Here is an 18760-nt window from a genome sequence, read left to right as displayed (position 1 = left end):
CAACTTTGAACAGTTTAGTACCATCTGCAAATTTAATCAACTTATTCATCACTGCTATTTCCAGATCATTTATAAATAAATTAAATATTACCAATTGTGGTACAGATCCCTGCGGCACTCCACTATTTACCCTCCTCCATTAAGAAAAATGGCCATTTAAACTTACCCTCTGTTTTCTGTCCGATAACCAATTCCTAATACACAACAAACACTGCCTCCTATCCCATCCTCTATAATAAAACCCTAAGCGCGCATGCGCACTTAGGGTTTTGTGATCCCTGCCACCGTGATGTGTGCCTCCATGACGAATTCGGAGGCGCATAGGGTGGCTTTCAGCGTGTGAGGCAGCTTGGATGGCGGTTTGACTCCTGCGCTGCCGGGACGCCTCTTCTTACCCCCGACCAGCAAATGCAGCAGCTGCAGGGCATTTGCTAGGCTGGCCCATGTCGATAATGCAAGGTGGGCCGACCTAGCAAAAGCCCCAAGGCTGCCCGGGCTAGCGGATGCTGGGCACGGGGAGCAGGGAAAGGAGAAGGCCTACTGCTGGACAGGGGGATCAGGTAAGAGGTGCTGTAGGCCTACAGCTGGACAAGGTGGAGCAGGAAAGAGGTGCTGCTGGACAGGGGGGAGGTAAAAGGAATCGCAAAGGGCTGCTGTTGGACAGGGGGAGCAGGGAAGGGGTGCTGCTGGACACGGGGGAGGTAAAAGGAAGGGAGAAGGATTACTGCTGGACAGGGGGAGCATGCAAGGGATGGTGGTGGACAGCAGAGGAAAGAGAGAGACAGAAAGACAGACAGAAAGTGGCCAAGGAGAGAGATTGAGAGGGGACATGATTGAAACATTCAAGGAACTGAAGGGAATAAACTTAGTAGATAAGGACAGTTGTTCACCCTCTCCAAGGTAGGAAGAACTAGAGGACACTCTCTAAAATTGAAAGGGGATAGATTCCGTATGAACGTAAGGAAGTTCTTCTTCACCCAGAGAGTGGTAGAAAACTGGAACGCTCTTCCGGAATCTGTCATGGGGGAAAACACCCTCCAGGGATTCAAGACAAAGTTAGACAAGTTCCTACTGAACCAGAATGTACATCTATTCTAGCACCCGTTAATGTAATGGGCTTAAAGACTAGTAACTATATAATTCTCACAGGAACCTCTCATGAAGAAATTTGTCAACAGCTTTCAGAAAATCTAGATCAGGGGTGCCCAAAAGGTTGATCACGATCAACCAGTAGATCATGAAGGCAATGCGAGTCGATCGAGGAGCCCATCCTGGGCTCTGTGATAGACTCGTGTTGCCTTTGCGTTCTGTTCTCTCTGCTTCCCCGATGCCAGGCCAGGTGTGTAACAAGCGCCGGGCCCACAGCCTTCACCTCCCCCGAAGTCAAGTCTGATGTCAGAGAGGAAGTTCCGGGCCAGCCAATCGCTGCCTGGCTGATCTGGAACTTTCTCTTCTGTCAGAATTGACGTCAGGGGGAAAGGCTTGTGGGCCCAGCGCTTCTACGTGCCTGGCCTGGCGTCAGGGAAGCAGGGAGAAATTGGTAGCAACGGCTGGAGGGTGGGCAGGGAGTGAGAAAGAAAGACAGAAAGAAAGGAGGGGCAGGGAGAGAGAAAGAGAGGGGAGTGGGCAGGGAGAGAGAAGAACAAGTTGGACTCATGGAGGGACAGAGAGATGGTTGGGGAATGGAATGAGGTCTGGAGGAAAGGCAGAAAGAAAGAAGTATTGGATTTACAGTCAGAAGAAGGAAGTGCAATCAGACACTCATGAAATCACCAGACAGTAAAGGTAGGAAAAATGATTTTATTTTAAATTTAGTGATCAAAATGTGTCCGAATTTATATCTGCTGTCTATATTTTGCTCGATGGCCCCCTTTTACTAAACCGCGATAGTGGTTTTTAGGGCAGTGAGCCTATGAGCGTCGGGAGCAGCACGGGGCATTCAGCGCAACTCCCTGTGCTAAAAACCACTATTGCGATTTTGTAAAAGGGGAGGGGGTATATTTGTCTATTTTTGTATAGTTGTTACTGAGGTGACATTGCATATTTTAAAGTCATTTGCCTTGACCTGTTTGAAAAAACCCCCGAATATAAATGATAATTAACATTTTCTCTGCGTACAATGTGCATTGTGTTTTTTAAAATTTTATTGTTGGTAGATAATTTTGACTTGGTCGTTTTAAAAGTAGTTCGCAAGCCAAAAAAGTGTGGGCACCCCTGATCTAGATGTATTACATCAACCGGCTCACCTTTATCAACATGTTTATTCACACCTTCAAAGAAGTCAAGCAAATTGGTGAGGCAAGATCTCCCTTAACTGAACCTACGCTGACTGTCCTATTCTACAACTTTATTTTTTATCATTGTTTTCCCTGGCACTGAAGTCAGGCTTACCAGTCTGTAATTTTCTGGAACCTCACCTGGAACCTTTTTTTAAAAAAAAAATCAGCATAACATTGGCTACTCTTCAATCTTCAGGTACTACAGGTTATACACCTTAGCAACAGGTTATAGATCACTAACAGCATATCAATAATTTCATGTTTGAGCTCTTTCAGTACCTGGGATGCATACCATCTGGTTCAGGTGATTTATCACTCTAACTTGTCAATTTTATTTTATTGTATTTATTTATTTAGCCCTTCCTCTCAAAGGAGCCCAGAACGAGTTACAAGAGTACATTCACAGTATAAGCAGGACAAACATTGGTGGGAAAAACAAACTTGGTATACATAGAGGTATAAATTTCAGCTTTTACAGTATAGTGATAATATACAGATTTGGATATATAGACTTAGTGGACATAGAGTGTTTTAAAATTTCAGCATTTTCCGAAAAGACATAGCCTATGGTGGTTTAAATTACATAATTTTCTGTATGGACATAGCCTAACATAAGGTAAAATAGGTTTGTGCGTCATTGAAGTATGGTAGGTTTTTGGTCCATTGGACCGTCGTAAGGGTCAGTCAGGGATGCAGATGCAAGCTAAGGAGCTGAGTTTGTAAAGAGGAAGGTTTTCAAGGCCTTCCTGAAGTTCCATAGACTGTTAAAGATCTGACAGATGGGGGGATGATGTGCCATAATCTGGGTATGAAATGGGAATAAGAGTGTTTCCGGGCTGTTTCAGATGTAAGTGAGCGTCCGGATGGAATGGCTAGCCGTTTTTCAGCTTGGGAGCTCAGTGATTGGTTGGGGACATAAATTTGATGCTATGTAGCTTGGTGTCATCTTGTGGAATGTCTTGAAAGCTAGAACCAGGGCTTTAAAGGTGCATCATTTTGAGATAGGCAGCCAGTGCATGGATCTTAGTGCAGGGGTGACTTGATCGCGGAAGCCCAGGTTTTTCAGGAGTCGGATTGTAGCGTTTTGCTTAGTACATCTTCCAGGTTCACCAAGATTTATTTCAGTTTCTCTGCATCATCACACTTGTAAACCATTTCCAGTTCAGGTAGATCTCTCACATTTTCTTCCATAAAGACCAAAGCATTCAGTCTCTCCGCTATAGCCTTATCATCCCTGAGTGCCCCTTTTGCTCCTTGATCATCCAACAGTCCCAAAGATTCCCTCACAGGTTTTCTGCTTCTGATGTACCTAAAAAAGTTGTTACTATGAGTTTTTGCCTCTTTGGCAAGTTCCTCTTCATATTCTTTTTTAGCATCTAATTTGCCAGTCTCTTATTTTGTTCATCTGGATCCTTTTTCCTTTCCAAAAAGGATGTTTTTCTTGGCTCTGATAGCCTCTTTCACTTCACCTTTTAACCATGCTGGCTTTCATTTTCTGGCATCCCTCCTCCTCTCTGCCTCTTCCCCATTTCCCACTTCTCTCCCTGCTGCGTGCCCCTTCCCTTGTACCTTTTTAACTTTGGCTTGAACAGCCACCAACTTGCTGTCCGCGTTGGCTTTGGCATTCTCTCTGACATCACTTACGGGACCCACACCTAGGAAGTGATGTCAGAGAGAGCGCCGAAGCTGACACAGGCAGCAAGTTGGTGGCTGGTTGTGCTGAACTCAAAAAGATATGGGGAAAGGGCATGCGCAGCGGTAGGGGTATTGAACCCCCTCTATTGATACTCCCTAAATATCTTGTTTCAATAGTATCTTTAAAGAATACTCCACAGCAAGCCATCTGCTCCTGGGCAACTGTGACTTACCCCAACTTCCCCCCCACACCCCTATCTTTGTTTAAAAGCTTCTATATCTTCTTTTTAAACTTTCGTGCCAGCAGCTTGGTTCTATCCCAGTTAAGATAAAATCCATCCTTTCAGAACAGGCTCCCCCTTTCCCAGAAGGCTGCCCAGTTCCTAACAAATCTAAATCCCTCATCCCTACACCATCATTTCAACCATGCATTGAGACTTCAGAGCTCTGCCTGCCTCTTGGGTCCTGTACATGAATCGAGGTGCATTTCTGAAAATGCTACCCTGAAGGTTCTGGATTTAGCTTTCTACCTAAGAGCCTAAAGTTGGCTTCCAGAACCTCCCTCCCACATTTTCCTATATCATTGGTACCTGCATAGACCAAGATAGCTGGCTCCTCCCCAACATTAGCTAGAATCCTATCTAAGTGACATGAGAAGTCAGCCACCTTCACACCAGGCAGAAAAGTGACCAGGTGATCCTTTCGCCCACCAGCCACCCAGCTATCTACATGCCTAATGATTGAATCACCAACTGTCTTAACCCTTTCCTCCTGGGCAGAAGCCCCTGGAGACACATTCTCAGTGCAAAAGGATATTGCATCACCTGGTGGGCAAGTCCTGGCTACAGGATTATCTCCTACTTCACCAGGGTGATGCTCTCCTTTTAGGAAGCCTTCCTCCTCCAAGGCAGCATAGGGGCTGCCAGACTGGAGGTGAGATTTCTCTACAAATGTCCCCGTAGTTATCCTGTATGTACCTCTCTGCCTCCCTCAGCTCTTCAAAGTCTGCTACTCTAGCCTCAAGGGAACACACTCCTTCTCTGAGAGCTAGCTGTTTGCAGCGAGTACACCCATTTAACTTCTCGCCAACTGAGAGATAATTATCATACATGTGACAGTGCAAAAGACTGGACAGCATCCCTCTTGGTGCTGGACTACTGTCTGCATCTTATTATTAAGCTGATTAATTAAACCCTATTAAGGTACTAGGAAAATTAGACTAGTATAGAGAGCCTTAGGATTATATTGTATGCTTTATTTAGTGTTTGATTCTTAGCAAGTAACAAAATATAACAGTATGTAATAAATAGTTCTCCTTTTGTTCCAATTAGAATAATTGACAATAAATTAAGACTATAAGTAAAAATTGCATTATTACTATCATTAGTAAAAAGTCCATCAGCTCCACTAAAGCCACAGCATACCTTTGTCTCTTTTCAGCTGGGGGAAGCTGCCAATTGTGGTTGCTTGGATTATTTCACCTACAATCTGATACCTGATTTTAAAAGAAAAACAAAGGAAAATATATATTTATTTTAAATTTATCTATAGCCCTGCTTTGTACAGAAATATCACCAAACATGCAGTTTCTTTTTTTTTTCTTTTCAAAGAGCTTAGTGCAGCTACAGCAGAATTACATATGCATTTGTTTTTATAATAATAGATGGTGCATATTCCCTTCGTTACTAATCCCCTGTTCATGCACTATCACTGCTACAATTACAAGATGAAACCATGACAGATATTTATTTTTGATTTTTTTTGATGCTACCAAACCTACAATGGATAGACTACATTTAAATCATAGCTTTCTAGACTGTGTGTCAGGACCCCCAAATGAGGTCACAAAACCTGCCTTTGGGGTCATGACCTAGGTGGGCTCTTGATGTAAACCGCTTTGAACTGCAAAGTATTGTGGGTTATAAATACATTTTTTTTATTATTCTGCATCTCCATGGGGTCACACAGTTTAACTTGGCTGCAATCATGGGGTCACAGCCACGTAAAGATTGGGAAGGACTGATTTATACAATGCTATTATAATTCAGCAAGAAAATGATGTTAAGCACAAAGCAAAAGCAATAATGAAGTGGCTCAACAAGAAAGCAGCAAATGTCCTCCAGCAGCAATGTTAAAGTCCAGATCTAATTTTTTAAAAACCTGTGGCAAGACATGCAGATTGCAGTTTAAGATAACCCCCAGACAACTTAAAGATCTTGAACTATTCTATTAAGAAGAACTGGAATAAACCGCACTTCTCACTATGCAAAGTTGGTATATAAATTCCTACCCACCCCTAGCATAGTTTATAATCAATTTTTATTCTTCATATCCAACAGGAACACAAGTTTCAAGTTTATTAAGTATTTGATTAATCGCTTACTCAAATATCTAAGCGATGAACAAATCATTCAATTTACAGATAATACAGGGGTGATAAAAGACAGATGGACACTAAACAAAATATTAAATTAACGACTAACAGAATAAACAAAAAAGGAAAACAAAGGGAAAGGCAGGGTAATGAAATACAATAATAATGATAGAAAGAAGGACGATTATGGTAAAAAACAATAGGAGGGAAATAAAAGAAGTAGTAAATGTAACCTTTAGAAAGGGAAGTTGACCAATTTTTATACAGTTAACTTTCTAACCCCATCCTACACCCTTACCCATGAATTAAAATAAAGAAAACAGAAAAAAATAAAATGAATGAAATAAAATATATGGATAAATAATAATAATTTGCTCATTAGCTGTACTAATATGATATTTTGCCATACATTTTTGCAAGAAATATTACCTGCATAGTTTGGTCATGGTAAGACATTATTTAAAGTGATCACCAGATATTACAATGCCCAAGTCTGCTGACCTCCTCTTTCCCAGAGATTCATAGTTCAACTCAGGTAATATTTCTTGTAAAAATGTATGGAAGTATCATAAAGCACAATTACCGGTACTTACCGTAACAGGTGTTATCCAGGGACAGCAGGCAGATATTCTCTACATGTGGGTGACATCATCCACGGAGCCCCATCGTGGACAGCTTTTCAAGCAAACTTGATTGAAGATCTCAAAGTTTGCTAGTGCTGCACCACGCATGCGTGCGCCTTCCCGCTCCACTAGAGGTTGCGTCTCCTCCTCATGGCCTTCAGTTCAGATAGCTAGCAAAGAAGCCAACCCAAGGAGGTGGGAGGGTTGCGAGAATATCTGCCTGCTGTCCCTGGATAACATCTGTTATGGTAAGTAACTGTGCTTTATCCTAGGACAAGCAGGCAGCATATTCTCTACATGTGGGTGACCTCCAAGCTAACCAGAGGGGACGGAGGGAGAGTTGGCAATTTAGGAGAACAGATTACGCAAAACTGACTGGCCAACTGGCTGTCGCGCCTGGAAAAAACATCCAAAGAGTAGTGAGAGGTGAAGGTATGAACCGAAGACCAAGTGGCAGTCTTGCAGATCTCCTCAATAGGCGTGGACCTGAGGAAAGCGACAGACGCCGCCATCGCTCAGACTTTATGACCCGTGACCCGACCGTGCAGCGAGAGACCAGCCTGAGCGTAGCAGAAGGAAATACAAGCAGCCAACCAGTTTGACAAGGTGCGCTTGGAGACAGGACGCCCCAACCGATTAGGATCAAAGGACAAGAAAAGTTGAGCAACCTTCCGGTAAGACTGGGTCCGTTGGATATAAAAAGCCAACGCCCTCTTATAGTCAAGGGTATGAAGCGCCACCTCTCCCGGATGAGAATGGGGCTTAGGAAAAAACACTGGAAGGACAATAGACTGATTAAGGTTGAAATCCGAAACTACCTTAGGCAAGAACCTAGGATGAGTACGCAGGACCACCTTGTCGTGATGAAAGACAGTAAAAGGTGGGTCTGCAATCAGAGCCTGCAGCTTACTGACTCTGCGAGCAGACGTAAGAGCAATCAGGAACACCACTTTCCAAGTAAGGAACTTCAGAGGAGCTTTATCAATGGGTTCAAAGGGAGGCTTCATCAGTTGAGCGAGAACCACATTCAGATCCCAAACCACAGGGGGAGGCTTGAGAGGAGGATGGACATTCAAGAGGCCCCTCATGAAGCGAGAAACCAGCGATTTCCCATCAAGCTGCCAGTGAAAGGCAGCAATCGCACTGAGATGGACTCAAATAGAGTTCGTCTTGAGGCCAGACCGAGACAAATGAAGCAAATAATCCAGTACCGAGGACAAGGAGGCAGACAGAGGCTCTTCGCAGTGGGAAGCACACCACATGGCGAATCTAGTCCACTTCTGGGAATAACATAGCCTAGTAGAAGCCTTCCGAGAAGCTTCCAGGACATCCCGCACCGACTGAGAAAACTCAAAGGAAGGAGTCAGGTGGAAAGGAACCAAGCCGTCAAGTGCAGAGACTGCAGGTTGGGATGCAATAGCGAACCCCAACTCTGCAGAAAAACAGGCAGAAGTAGAGATTCCCTGACACTGAGTTTGAGGAGCAGGGAGAACCACGGCTGCCGGGGCCACCAAGGAGCTATCAGAATCATGGTGGCACGTACCGACTTGAGGTGCACAAGAGTTTTCAAAATCAAAGGAAAGGGAAGAAACGCATAATAAATAAATTAAAAAAAAATTTTCTTTGGTGTAGGTGAAAACATTATAGAAGATCCAAAAAGGTTTTCAAGCTGAAGAACCCGAGGCTTCAAAGAACATTTTTAAGAGCGGCACAGCGGTGACAAAAGTCAACCCGATGGTCAGTAACAAACAGTGAAGGCATAAATTGTGCGGATCAGCATTAGAGACTGTCCTATTGCACTGAGAACACTTTAAACCCGCAAGAAGGCTTGGACTTTGATGGAAAAAGAATCCCCACAAGGTCAAAGCACTCAATTGTAGTGGTAGTTAGATGAAGGAGAAGCTGAAAATAGATTGATACAGCCGGTCAGTGAGAGGCTGAGAAGTGCCTGAAGGCCCCAAATTGGAAATAAATTCAAAATTGATCATTTTAAGGGATAGTGCTAAAGAAAGGAAATAATTAAGTAAATGAAGAGAAAAAAGTATGGGAAGGCAAAAATAAATATGAGTAAAAAAAAAATCACGCTTTTGGAGACACTCCAAAATGAATCTGTTTAGCTCCAAGGAAGACAAAATCTGATGGTCTTGTGAGTCGACATTGGGTGGGTATGTGTGGTAAGGGCCATCTCAAGATTTTTCAAGAGTTAAAGTGATACTACACTTTTAGACCATCCATACTGGGCTCCGTGGATGATGTCACCCATCTGTGAGAATATACTGCCTGCTCGTCCAGGAATAAGCACTCTTAACTTCCAACTTCTTTAAAATCCATTCTTTTTTCTTGGAATCTGTTGACCAGAACACTGACTGACATGGAACACTGAAACTACCTTCAGAAAAAAGGATGGAAAAAGTATGCAAAGAGACTCCTGCTTCAGTAAACTTGAGGAAAGGCTGCTGTAAGAAAGGGCCTGCAACTCTGAGACCCTTTTGCTGACATAATAGGTTTCAGGAGAACCACCTTGAGTATCAGATCCATCAAGGATGCTTCCTTCAGTGGCTCAAATGGAGCCTGGCTGAGACTCTACAAAATTAAGTTAACCTGTTATTTCGCATTGTTGCTCAGAAGCAACATGTGTTTCTATGGCTCTTATGGGAGATCTGTGTCTCCAAATGCTTATTTGGCACTGTTGCTCTTGTTCAACATCAAATTATGTATAGCAGCTGTTATCACCATCTGCCAATTAATCCCAAGAAGGGAATAGAGGCCTCACCGGGGTCCTGATACGTAATACTCCTTTTAGGAATCTGGCTATGTCTGGATAAGATGATAGAGTAGTTCTTCAGTCTCAAGCCCTAAAACAAGAGAGTCCCACTACTTGAACTCTAAGGGACACCACTGTGTGTGGCCTTTGTCGAGGCCAGCCTGGAGGAAGGCTGACACCACCGAGACTAGAGCAGAGAAAGGCTCCTCCTTTTCCTTGATGCATCAGTTCTGGAAAGTTTTCCAAGCCTTAACATAGGCAGAGACCGTTGTTGGCTTTTTAGACCTGAGCAGAATAGCAATGACTACCTTTGAATATCCCTTGCATGCTAATACATCATACTCAAGAGCCATGTCATAAGAGCAAAGTGATCTTGATCCTCTATGACCACTGGACCCTGAGACAGGAGATCCGGCAGCATCCATAATTTGAAACCAGGACCTGTTTGAAGATGAACTAGATCTGCATTCCATTGTCTGTGTGGCCATCTGAAGCCATGAGAATGACCTTTCCCCAATAGCTTACAATCCCTGTGAAAGATCCTTCCTATCATGGGCCACAGAAGGAACACATATAACAGCTTGTTCTGCAGCCACGGCTGGACCAGAGCATCTAGATCCACGCTTCTGGACTCTGGCCTGTCACTTTAGAATATGTTCACATTCTTGTTCTGCGCTATTACCATGAGATCAAATGAAGGGTGATCCCTGTGAGGAACAATGCTTTGAAAGGCTGCTGCAGACAGCATCCACTCACCCAGATCCAGGGTCTGTCTACTGAGGAAATCGGCTTGGACACTGCCTACTCCCACTACAAGCACCACTGAGAGTGCCTGAAGATGAAGCTCTACCCACTTGAACAGTAAGCAGGCTTCCAGGCCCAGCTGGGCACTCGGTGCCCCCCACCCCCACCCCAGCAACTGACATAGGCTACCGCAGTAGCATTGTCTGAGAAGACATGGATTGCATAATCTTCCAGAGTCATCTGCAGTTTCTGCAAAGCCACACGAATAGCTCAAAGTTCCAGCCTGTTAACTGACCACTTTCTCTGGGTGGACGACCAACGTCCCTGAATCAGACGACGGTTGCAGTACACCCCCTAGAAGAACAGGCTGGAATTTGTTGACACAATTACCCAGGAAGCTGTATGTAGGAGGAATTGCCCTGGCTAATAAGTGAGGATAGAGCCACTAGTCCATAGTGGCCCGGGCTTCCCGAATTCAGGGCAAGGGATACCTGCAGAGACACCAATTGAGAAGACCAGTGTGAGAACAACGCATTCTAGAGAGCACGCTTGTGAGCTTTCGCCAAAGGAACCACATCTATAGTAGCTGCCTTGGAACCTAACACTTGGAGATAGTGCCACGTGGATGAAGCTGGCTGGGATAGCAAGCTTACTATTTCAGCACAAGTTTTCTGTTTGCATGTCTCTGGAAGCTAGACAAGACTGACAGCCATGTTGAAGAAGACACCCAGGTATTCCATGGACTGTGACAGAAGTAGCTGGTTCTTTCAGAAATTCAATATCCACCAAGGATCTGCACAACTTGGATCACATGAGCTACTGCTTGCTCTCCTTCAGTGAACAATGGAGCTCTGATCAGCCAGTCATCCATGTATGGATGGATCTGTAAACTATCTTACACAGATGGGCTGCCACTGCCACAATCACCTTGGTGAATGTGTGAGGTGCTGTCGCCAGTCCAAAGGGAAGGGCTGAGAACTGGTAATAGTTTTCCAGAATATGAAACCTCAGGAACTTTCTGTGTTCCTGAAATATGGGAATATGCAAATAGGCCTCTGTCAGATCCAGAGAGGCTAGGAACTCCCACGGTGCAACTGCCACTATTAACAGATAGGACTGTCTCCATGCAAAGCACAGAAGTTTGAGGGCTGTATTGACGTAAGATCCAGAATGAGTCTCCAATCATCTGAGCCTTTTTTTGGCACGATGGAGCCTAAATCTTCAGACGGCACAGGGTCTATTGCTTGAATATCTAGCACAATTGAAAAATAGAGAACAGGATTAACCAAAAACAAATAGGTCCACAGAAAAGGTTAATCAAAAAAGCAAAAAGTCATCAAATTAAATGACCTTAATGATTAAATCAACATGAAGGAAAAAGATCTCAGATATGCCACTCCTGCGGATTATATTGTTATAGCCCACATATGGAATAGTGGCGTGGTTGTCTTTCATTGATCTAAAAAACCTTCATGATGAACATATGACTTGATTCGTCAAAAATTTATCTATTCACTACTCTTAAAGTGTCTATCCTGTCTGTTAAATTAAAAAATTTTTATAAAATTTTCCTTTTTTTTACCTATTTTATGTGAAGACTGTGCAAACTTGCAAAAATAGCGACTGCTTAACAGTAACTTGGAATGTGCAAACAAGCAAAAATTCTACTGTGCAAATAAGCAACAATTAAACTGTGCAAATATACAGAGCACAGAAAATAGCAGCAAAACTGGTGCAAATAAGCAAATTAAAGCAAAGACATATCAAAAAAGCCAAAAGCCACTTAACTTGTGTTGTCGTATTACAAGATAGAAAGCTAAGTTCCCATTGTTAGAATCCGACGGGAACCCGTTTCGCCGTAACATGCGGCTTCATCAGGGTTTAAATTGATATACGGGCTGAGAAAAAAGCATATAACAAAGTTGTTAATATAAAGAATATGTCTGCCATCTAAATGTTTGCAGATGAAGTACTTACTTTAAGTGTTTGTCTTTTAGGTTATCACACAATCCTTCACTAAAAAATGGCGCTTTTAAGCATGCGCAGTAGGCCCAAAGCTATTCAAGCATTTTGATTGGATATCAGAAATTAACATGTAAAAACAGCAGAAATACAATAAAAGAACTTATATAAATATTGACCAATCTGCTACTGTGTTTAGACCAAAGGGATACATGCTGTTAAGCCTATAGATCCATCTAAGTTCTCGTTGTCTTAATCTTTTTACTCTATCCCCTCCTCGCAACGTTCTGGGTTCCTGATCTATCGCCAAACAGCGTAGATCATTGAAAGTGTGTTTAAATGCAGCACAGTGTTCGACAATGACCTCTGCACTTCTGTTACGTTTGAGGTTGGATTTGTGTTCACAGATCCTGGTCTTTAAATCCCTAGTGGTCATGCCTATATATAGCAGATTACACGGACAAATAATAACATAAATGACAAACTGACTCCTACAGTTTGTGAAGTATTTCAACGTATATTGTTTATTATCTTGTGGATTGGTGAAAATTTTTGTTTGCAATGTGATTTCACACATAGCACAAGATTGACATTTGAAATGACCGATTATATTCCGTGAAGTTGTTCCGATCGAGCGAATATTGGAAGGACATAAAATTTCTTTAAGGTTGGAATTCCTAGAGAATGCAATCCTAAGGTTCTTGTTTTCAAAGATAGGGTGGAGTTTCATAATTTCCCAATTGTTTCTCAATATTTCAGCTACTTTGTTACTATTGGAAAAATAACGAAGTACACAAGTCTCTACATCAGCTTCTAAGATATTTTTTCTCCCAGGATCCAAAAGATGTTCTCTATTAACAAATTTTGCACGACGTCTTGCTTTTTCTATGACACGTTTTGGGTACCCTCTTGATAAGAACTTTTCTTGTAAAATTCTTGACTGTTTATCAAACTCTTTGCTGTCGGTACAATTCCTCCGTATTCGTAGCATTTGTGAGAAAGGGAGGCTTTCTTTTAGTTTTTTAGGATGACAGCTACTAAATTTTAAAAAAGTGTTCTTATCAGTAGCTTTAGTGAAAACTTTCGTCACAAAAGTATCATTTGTTTGTACAATATCAACATCCAAAAAAATGAATAGATTCTGTTGAATAGGTCAAGGTAAACTGGATATTTTCATCACAAGAACCCAACCAAGTGTAGAATAAATGGAGTTCTTTTTCATTGCCCTTCCATAGCAAAAATACATCGTCGATGTATCTATGCCACGAATAGATCTTGTCAATGAAAGGGGAATTTTTAATCCAAGTTTTCTCAAAATCAATCATATAAAGGTTAGCAATGGAGGGTGCAAATGTAGCCCCCATTGCTACACCAGACAGTTGTAAATACAAGTCATTATTGAACAAGAAAAAATTTTCTTTCAGTGCAAGTATTGTTAATTGAAGTAAAAAATCAGGAGGGATCAGAAATGGTCGTTGCGTGGAAAAAAGTGCTTCTTTAACAATTTGAATAGCAGAATCCTGGGGAATAACTGTGTAGAGAGATGTGACATCTAAGGTCACCATAAGAAAAGGAAAACTTTCTTTATGAACAGAAGACAATATCTCCAGAAAATGCGCCGTATCCTTAATATAAGACTCACTGATACAAATCAAATCCTTTAGAAAAAAATTTACGAATTTACTTAAAGGCTCCAAAACAGAATTGTTTGATGAAATAATGACGACCTGGTGGATGGTCAAGTCTTTTGTGTACTTTCGGTAAAAAATAGATTACCGGAACCAGTGGATTAGGTACATATAAAAATCTTGCGTCCCTAGAAGTAAGAAACCCAGCATCTGTACCCTCTTTTACAAGCCGTTTGATCTTCTTCTGTAGTCTTTTCGTTGGATCCATTTTGATCAATCTATACATTTTCTTGTCTCCTAGCTGTCTTAAGGCTTCTTCCAAGTAATCAACTTTGTTTTGAATGACCACCGCCCCACCTTTGTCCGCTTTTCTGATGATAATGGTTTGATCACTCATAAGGTCTTTCAGAGCTTTTCTTTGTGATGTGTTTAGATTGTTGAAGCTATTATGATCTACTGAATTAAAAGCTTCAACGTCTTTTAAGATCTTTTGTTTAAACACAGTAAGAGTATTATCCATCGGACCTGGCGGCAACCATTGAGACCATTGGTCTCATAATAGCTCTACTGTTAAAAGCTTCTTGTGTATGGAAAAACAATTTAATATTAAGTTTTCTAATGAATCTTTCAAGATCAATATTAAGTTGAAAGCAGTCAAACCTTTTAGAGAGAACAAATAATAGTCCACAGTTGAGTACCTGTTCTTCTGTTGGTGTAAGTTTCCTATTAGATAGATTGATAATAATTGAATCGGCTTGTGGGGATATGACATTATTACTAATATCGGACGTTGTTGTTAAAGAACTATTCTCTATGGATATTGTCGTTGTTGGGATCTCGTGACTGGTCGACCTCTTTGATTCCATCTGTTGTTTCCTCTTCCCCTTCTTTTTTGAGGATTTCTTCTGGATAAAAAATTCCCAGAACCATTACTATTGGAAGAAGAAGATCTACTGGTGGAACTTGAATTGCTGGAATTAGGAGATCCTACTCTCATGGTAGAAGTACTAACCACCAGATCTTTTTCAGTGGTAGGGTTACCTGTCCACCAATAAACTCTATTCTCTTTATAGTCTTTTTCGTCCCGCTGAAATTTTCTTAATTTATTCCTTTTAAGTTGTTCTTTAAATTTTTCAATATTTTCTTCTAGGATTTTAGTTTGATTATCGTACGCATTCTGGATAGATTTAGTTTTTAAATTCAAAAGTTGTTCATCTTTCTGTTTAATGAGGTCCTTAACAACTTGTCTACTTTTTTCAATGATTAGTAACATAATGTCGAGAGAACATTTATTCAATATCTTATTCCATTGTTCAATGAAAAAATTGTCCTCTTTGAAAATTTGTGGGCTGATATTGACCCTAAGTCCTCTAGGGATTCTCTGAGCCTTACAATACTCTACCAAAAGAAGGCTATTAAGAACCTTAGGATTGCATTCTCTAGGAATTCCAACCTTAAAGAAATTTTATGTCCTTCCAATATTTGCTCGATCGGAACAACTTCACGGAATATAATCGGTCATTTCAAATGTCAATCTTGTGCTATATGTGAAATCACATTGCAAACAAAAATTTTCACCAATCCACAAGATAATAAACAATATATGTTGAAATACTTCACAAACTGTAGGAGTCAGTTTGTCATTTATGTTATTATTTGTCCGTGTAATCTGCTATATATAGGCATGACCACTAGGGATTTAAAGACCAGGAACTGTGAACACAAATCCAACCTCAAACGTAACAGAAGTGCAGAGGTCATTGTCGAACACTGTGCTGCATTTAAACACACTTTCAATGATCTACGCTGTTTGGCGATAGATCAGGAACCCAGAACGTTGCAAGGAGGGGATAGAGTAAAAAGATTAAGACAACGAGAACTTAGATGGATCTATAGGCTTAACAGCATGTATCCCTTTGGTCTAAACACAGTAGCAGATTGGTCAATATTTATATAAGTTCTTTTATTGTATTTCTGCTGTTTTTACATGTTAATTTCTGATATCCAATCAAAATGCTTGAATAGCTTTGGGCCTACTGCGCATGCACTGGCGTTCTGTGCTTAAAAGCGCCATTTTTTAGTGAAGGATTGTGTGATAACAACCTAAAAGACAAACGCTTAAAGTAAGTACTTCATCTGCAAACATTTAGATGGCAGACATATTCTTTATATTAACAACTTTGTTATATGCTTTTTTCTCAGCCCGTATATCAATTTAAACCCTGATGAAGCCGCATGTTACGGCGAAACGGGTTCCCGTCGGATTCTAACAATGGGAACTTAGCTTTCTATCTTGTAATACGACAACACAAGATAAGTGGCTTTTGGCTTTTTTGATATATCTTTGCTTTAATTTGCTTATTTGCACCAGTTTTGCTGCTATTTTCTGTGCTCTGTATATTTGCATAGTTTAATTGTTGCTTATTTGCACAGTAGAATTTTTGCTTGTTTGCACATTCCAAGTTACTGTTAAGCAGTCGCTATTTTTGCAAGTGCAGTGGCGTACCTAGGGGGGGGCGGGGGGGGGGGGGCCGCCCCGGGTACCAGCCCTGAGGGGGTGTTCCCGGCCTTGCCGCTCAGTCCCCCCCCACGCCCGAAGGACCGCTCGCCCCACTGACCTTCCAGCACACCTATGAAGCAGCCCGCAGCAGGATCGCGACGTCAGCAATCCCTCAGCTGCTTGGGCGCTGCTTCCTGCGCCGCGGTCCCGTTCCTCCTCTGACGTCAGAGGAGGGGGCGGGACCGCGGCGCAGGAAGCAGCGCCCAAGCAGCTGAGGGATTGCTGACGTCGCGATCCTGCTGCGGGCTGCTTCATAGGTGTGCTGGAAGGTCAGTGGGGCGAGCGGTCCTTCGGGCGTGGGGGGGGGCAGTAGCTTAAGGTAGCCCGGCGCAGGAAGCAGCTCCTAAGCAGCGCAAAGATAGCTGACGTCGCGATCCTGCTGCGGCTGCTTCATAGGTAGTGCGGGGAGGCCAGGGGGGCGAATGGTCCTTCGGGGTGGGTCGGGGCATCAGGCCTTCAGGGTGGGGCGGGCGGGCGGGCAGGCAGACTTTCAAGGGGGAGGGGGGTGACAGGCAGGCAGGCAGGCCTTCAAGGGGGGGTGCAGGTCTTCGGGGGGGGGTGCAGACCTTCAAGGGGGTGCAGGCCTTCAAGGGGGGGGACAGGCAGGCAGGCCTTCAAGGGGGGGACAGGCCTACAAGGGAGTGGGACAGGCCTTCAAGGGGGTGCAAGCCTTTGGGGGGGTGCCAACCTTCAAGGGGGGGTGCAGGCCTTCAAGGGGGGGGGACAGGCCGTCAAGGGGGGACAAGCAGGCAGGCCTTCAAGGGGGGGACAGGCCTACAAGGGGGTGGGACAGGCCTTCAAGGGGGTGCAGGCCTTTGGGGGGGTGCCAACCTTCAAGGGGGGGTGCAGGCCTTCAAGGGGGGGGACAGGCCTTCAAGGGGGGACAAGCAGGCAGGCCTTCAAGGGGGGGACAGGCCTACAAGGGGGTGGGACAGGCCTTCAAGGGGGTGCAGGCCTTTGGGGGGGTGCCAACCTTCAAGGGGGGGTGCAGGCCTTCAAGGGGGGGTCAGGCCTTCAAGGGGGGGGGACAGGCCTTCGGGGGTGCAGGCTTTCGGGGTGGGTGCAGGCCTTCGGGGTGGGTGCAGGCATTCGGGGTGGGTGCAGGCCTTCGGGGTGGGTGCAGGCCTTCGGGATGGGTGCAGGCCTTCGGGGGGGACAGACCTTCGGGTGGGGGGTACAATCCTTCGGGGAGGGTGCAGGCCTTCAGGGGTGGGGTTTAGGCGTTCAGAGGGGGACAGACCTTCGGGTGGGAGGTAAAGTCCTTCGGGGGGTGCAGGTCTTCAGGGGTGGGGTGTAGCCCTTCTGAGGGGGGACAGACCTTCGGGGGAGGGGGGTCCTGGTGTAAAAGTACACAGAGGGAGAGAGGGAAGGGGGGGTTCAAAGATATGTGCATATGCCAGACTTTGGGGGTTAGAAATAATGGGTCTAAAAACAGAGGAGTGGGAGAGAGATGGTGCATAATGGGATTTAGGGAGGGAAGGAACAGAAAGGGAGAGAACTTGGAAACAGGGGATGGTGTGGAGGGGGGATAGAGATACTGGACAGGAGGATAGTTGGGAACAGAAAGGGAGAGATGGTGGATCCTGGGGTGGTGGGGAGTTGAGAAAAGGTGAATCTGTGGATGGAGACAAAAAAAAGGAAAGATGCCAGATCTCCGGGAGAGGGAAGGGAAACGGAAGGGGAGAACAGAGATGGCAGACAGATGGTTAGCACGGAGAAAGGAGACCCTGGCAAGCAAGACAACAAGAGCCTGGGACCAACAATATTTGAATATTGATCAGAGAACAAAAGGTAGAAAAAATAATTTTATTTTCTGTTTTGTGATTACAATATGTTAGATTTGAAAAGTGTACATGAGACAGCTTGAAAAGGGAACTTTTCTATTTTTGTGAATGGCAAGGCTGAGTTCAGTTAAAATATATGCTTTATAAGAAAATATAATAATGTGTTTTATAAAGTTTATAAGCATTGCTGGCATACTCGGTGAGGTGTTCCTAGTGTTGGTGGTGGTGGTAGCATGTCAGTGTGTTGAGAGGAAGAGGTAGTCTGGGAAATTCTGCTGAGCAAACTCTGGGCCCATTTCCACCCCCAGTTAGTCCACTCCACTCAACTGGTTCACACACTGAGTGGGTCTTTGGGTGTTATTTCTGGGTAGTTGTTTTAGAATCTCTTCCAGTGGTTTGTCAGTATC

The 18760-nt window shown here is 43.5% G+C and overlaps 1 protein-coding gene across 6 annotated transcripts in view; it reads right to left on the bottom strand.

The window, feature by feature from the left end:
• The window catches only part of SNX25 (sorting nexin 25), a 421363-nt gene that overhangs the window by 240381 nt on the left and 162222 nt on the right, over window positions 1–18760 (bottom strand). For all 6 annotated transcript variants that reach the window (XM_033943506.1, XM_033943498.1, XM_033943491.1 and 3 more), the window contains exon 6: window positions 5339–5409. In XM_033943506.1, the coding sequence (XP_033799397.1) occupies window positions 5339–5409 (71 nt within the window). The remainder of the gene's footprint in view (window positions 1–5338; window positions 5410–18760) is intronic.

Source organism: Geotrypetes seraphini, chromosome 1 (assembly GCF_902459505.1).
Source record: "Geotrypetes seraphini chromosome 1, aGeoSer1.1, whole genome shotgun sequence".
NCBI lineage: Eukaryota > Metazoa > Chordata > Amphibia > Gymnophiona > Dermophiidae > Geotrypetes > Geotrypetes seraphini.
This window is presented reverse-complemented; position numbering and strand designations above follow the sequence as displayed.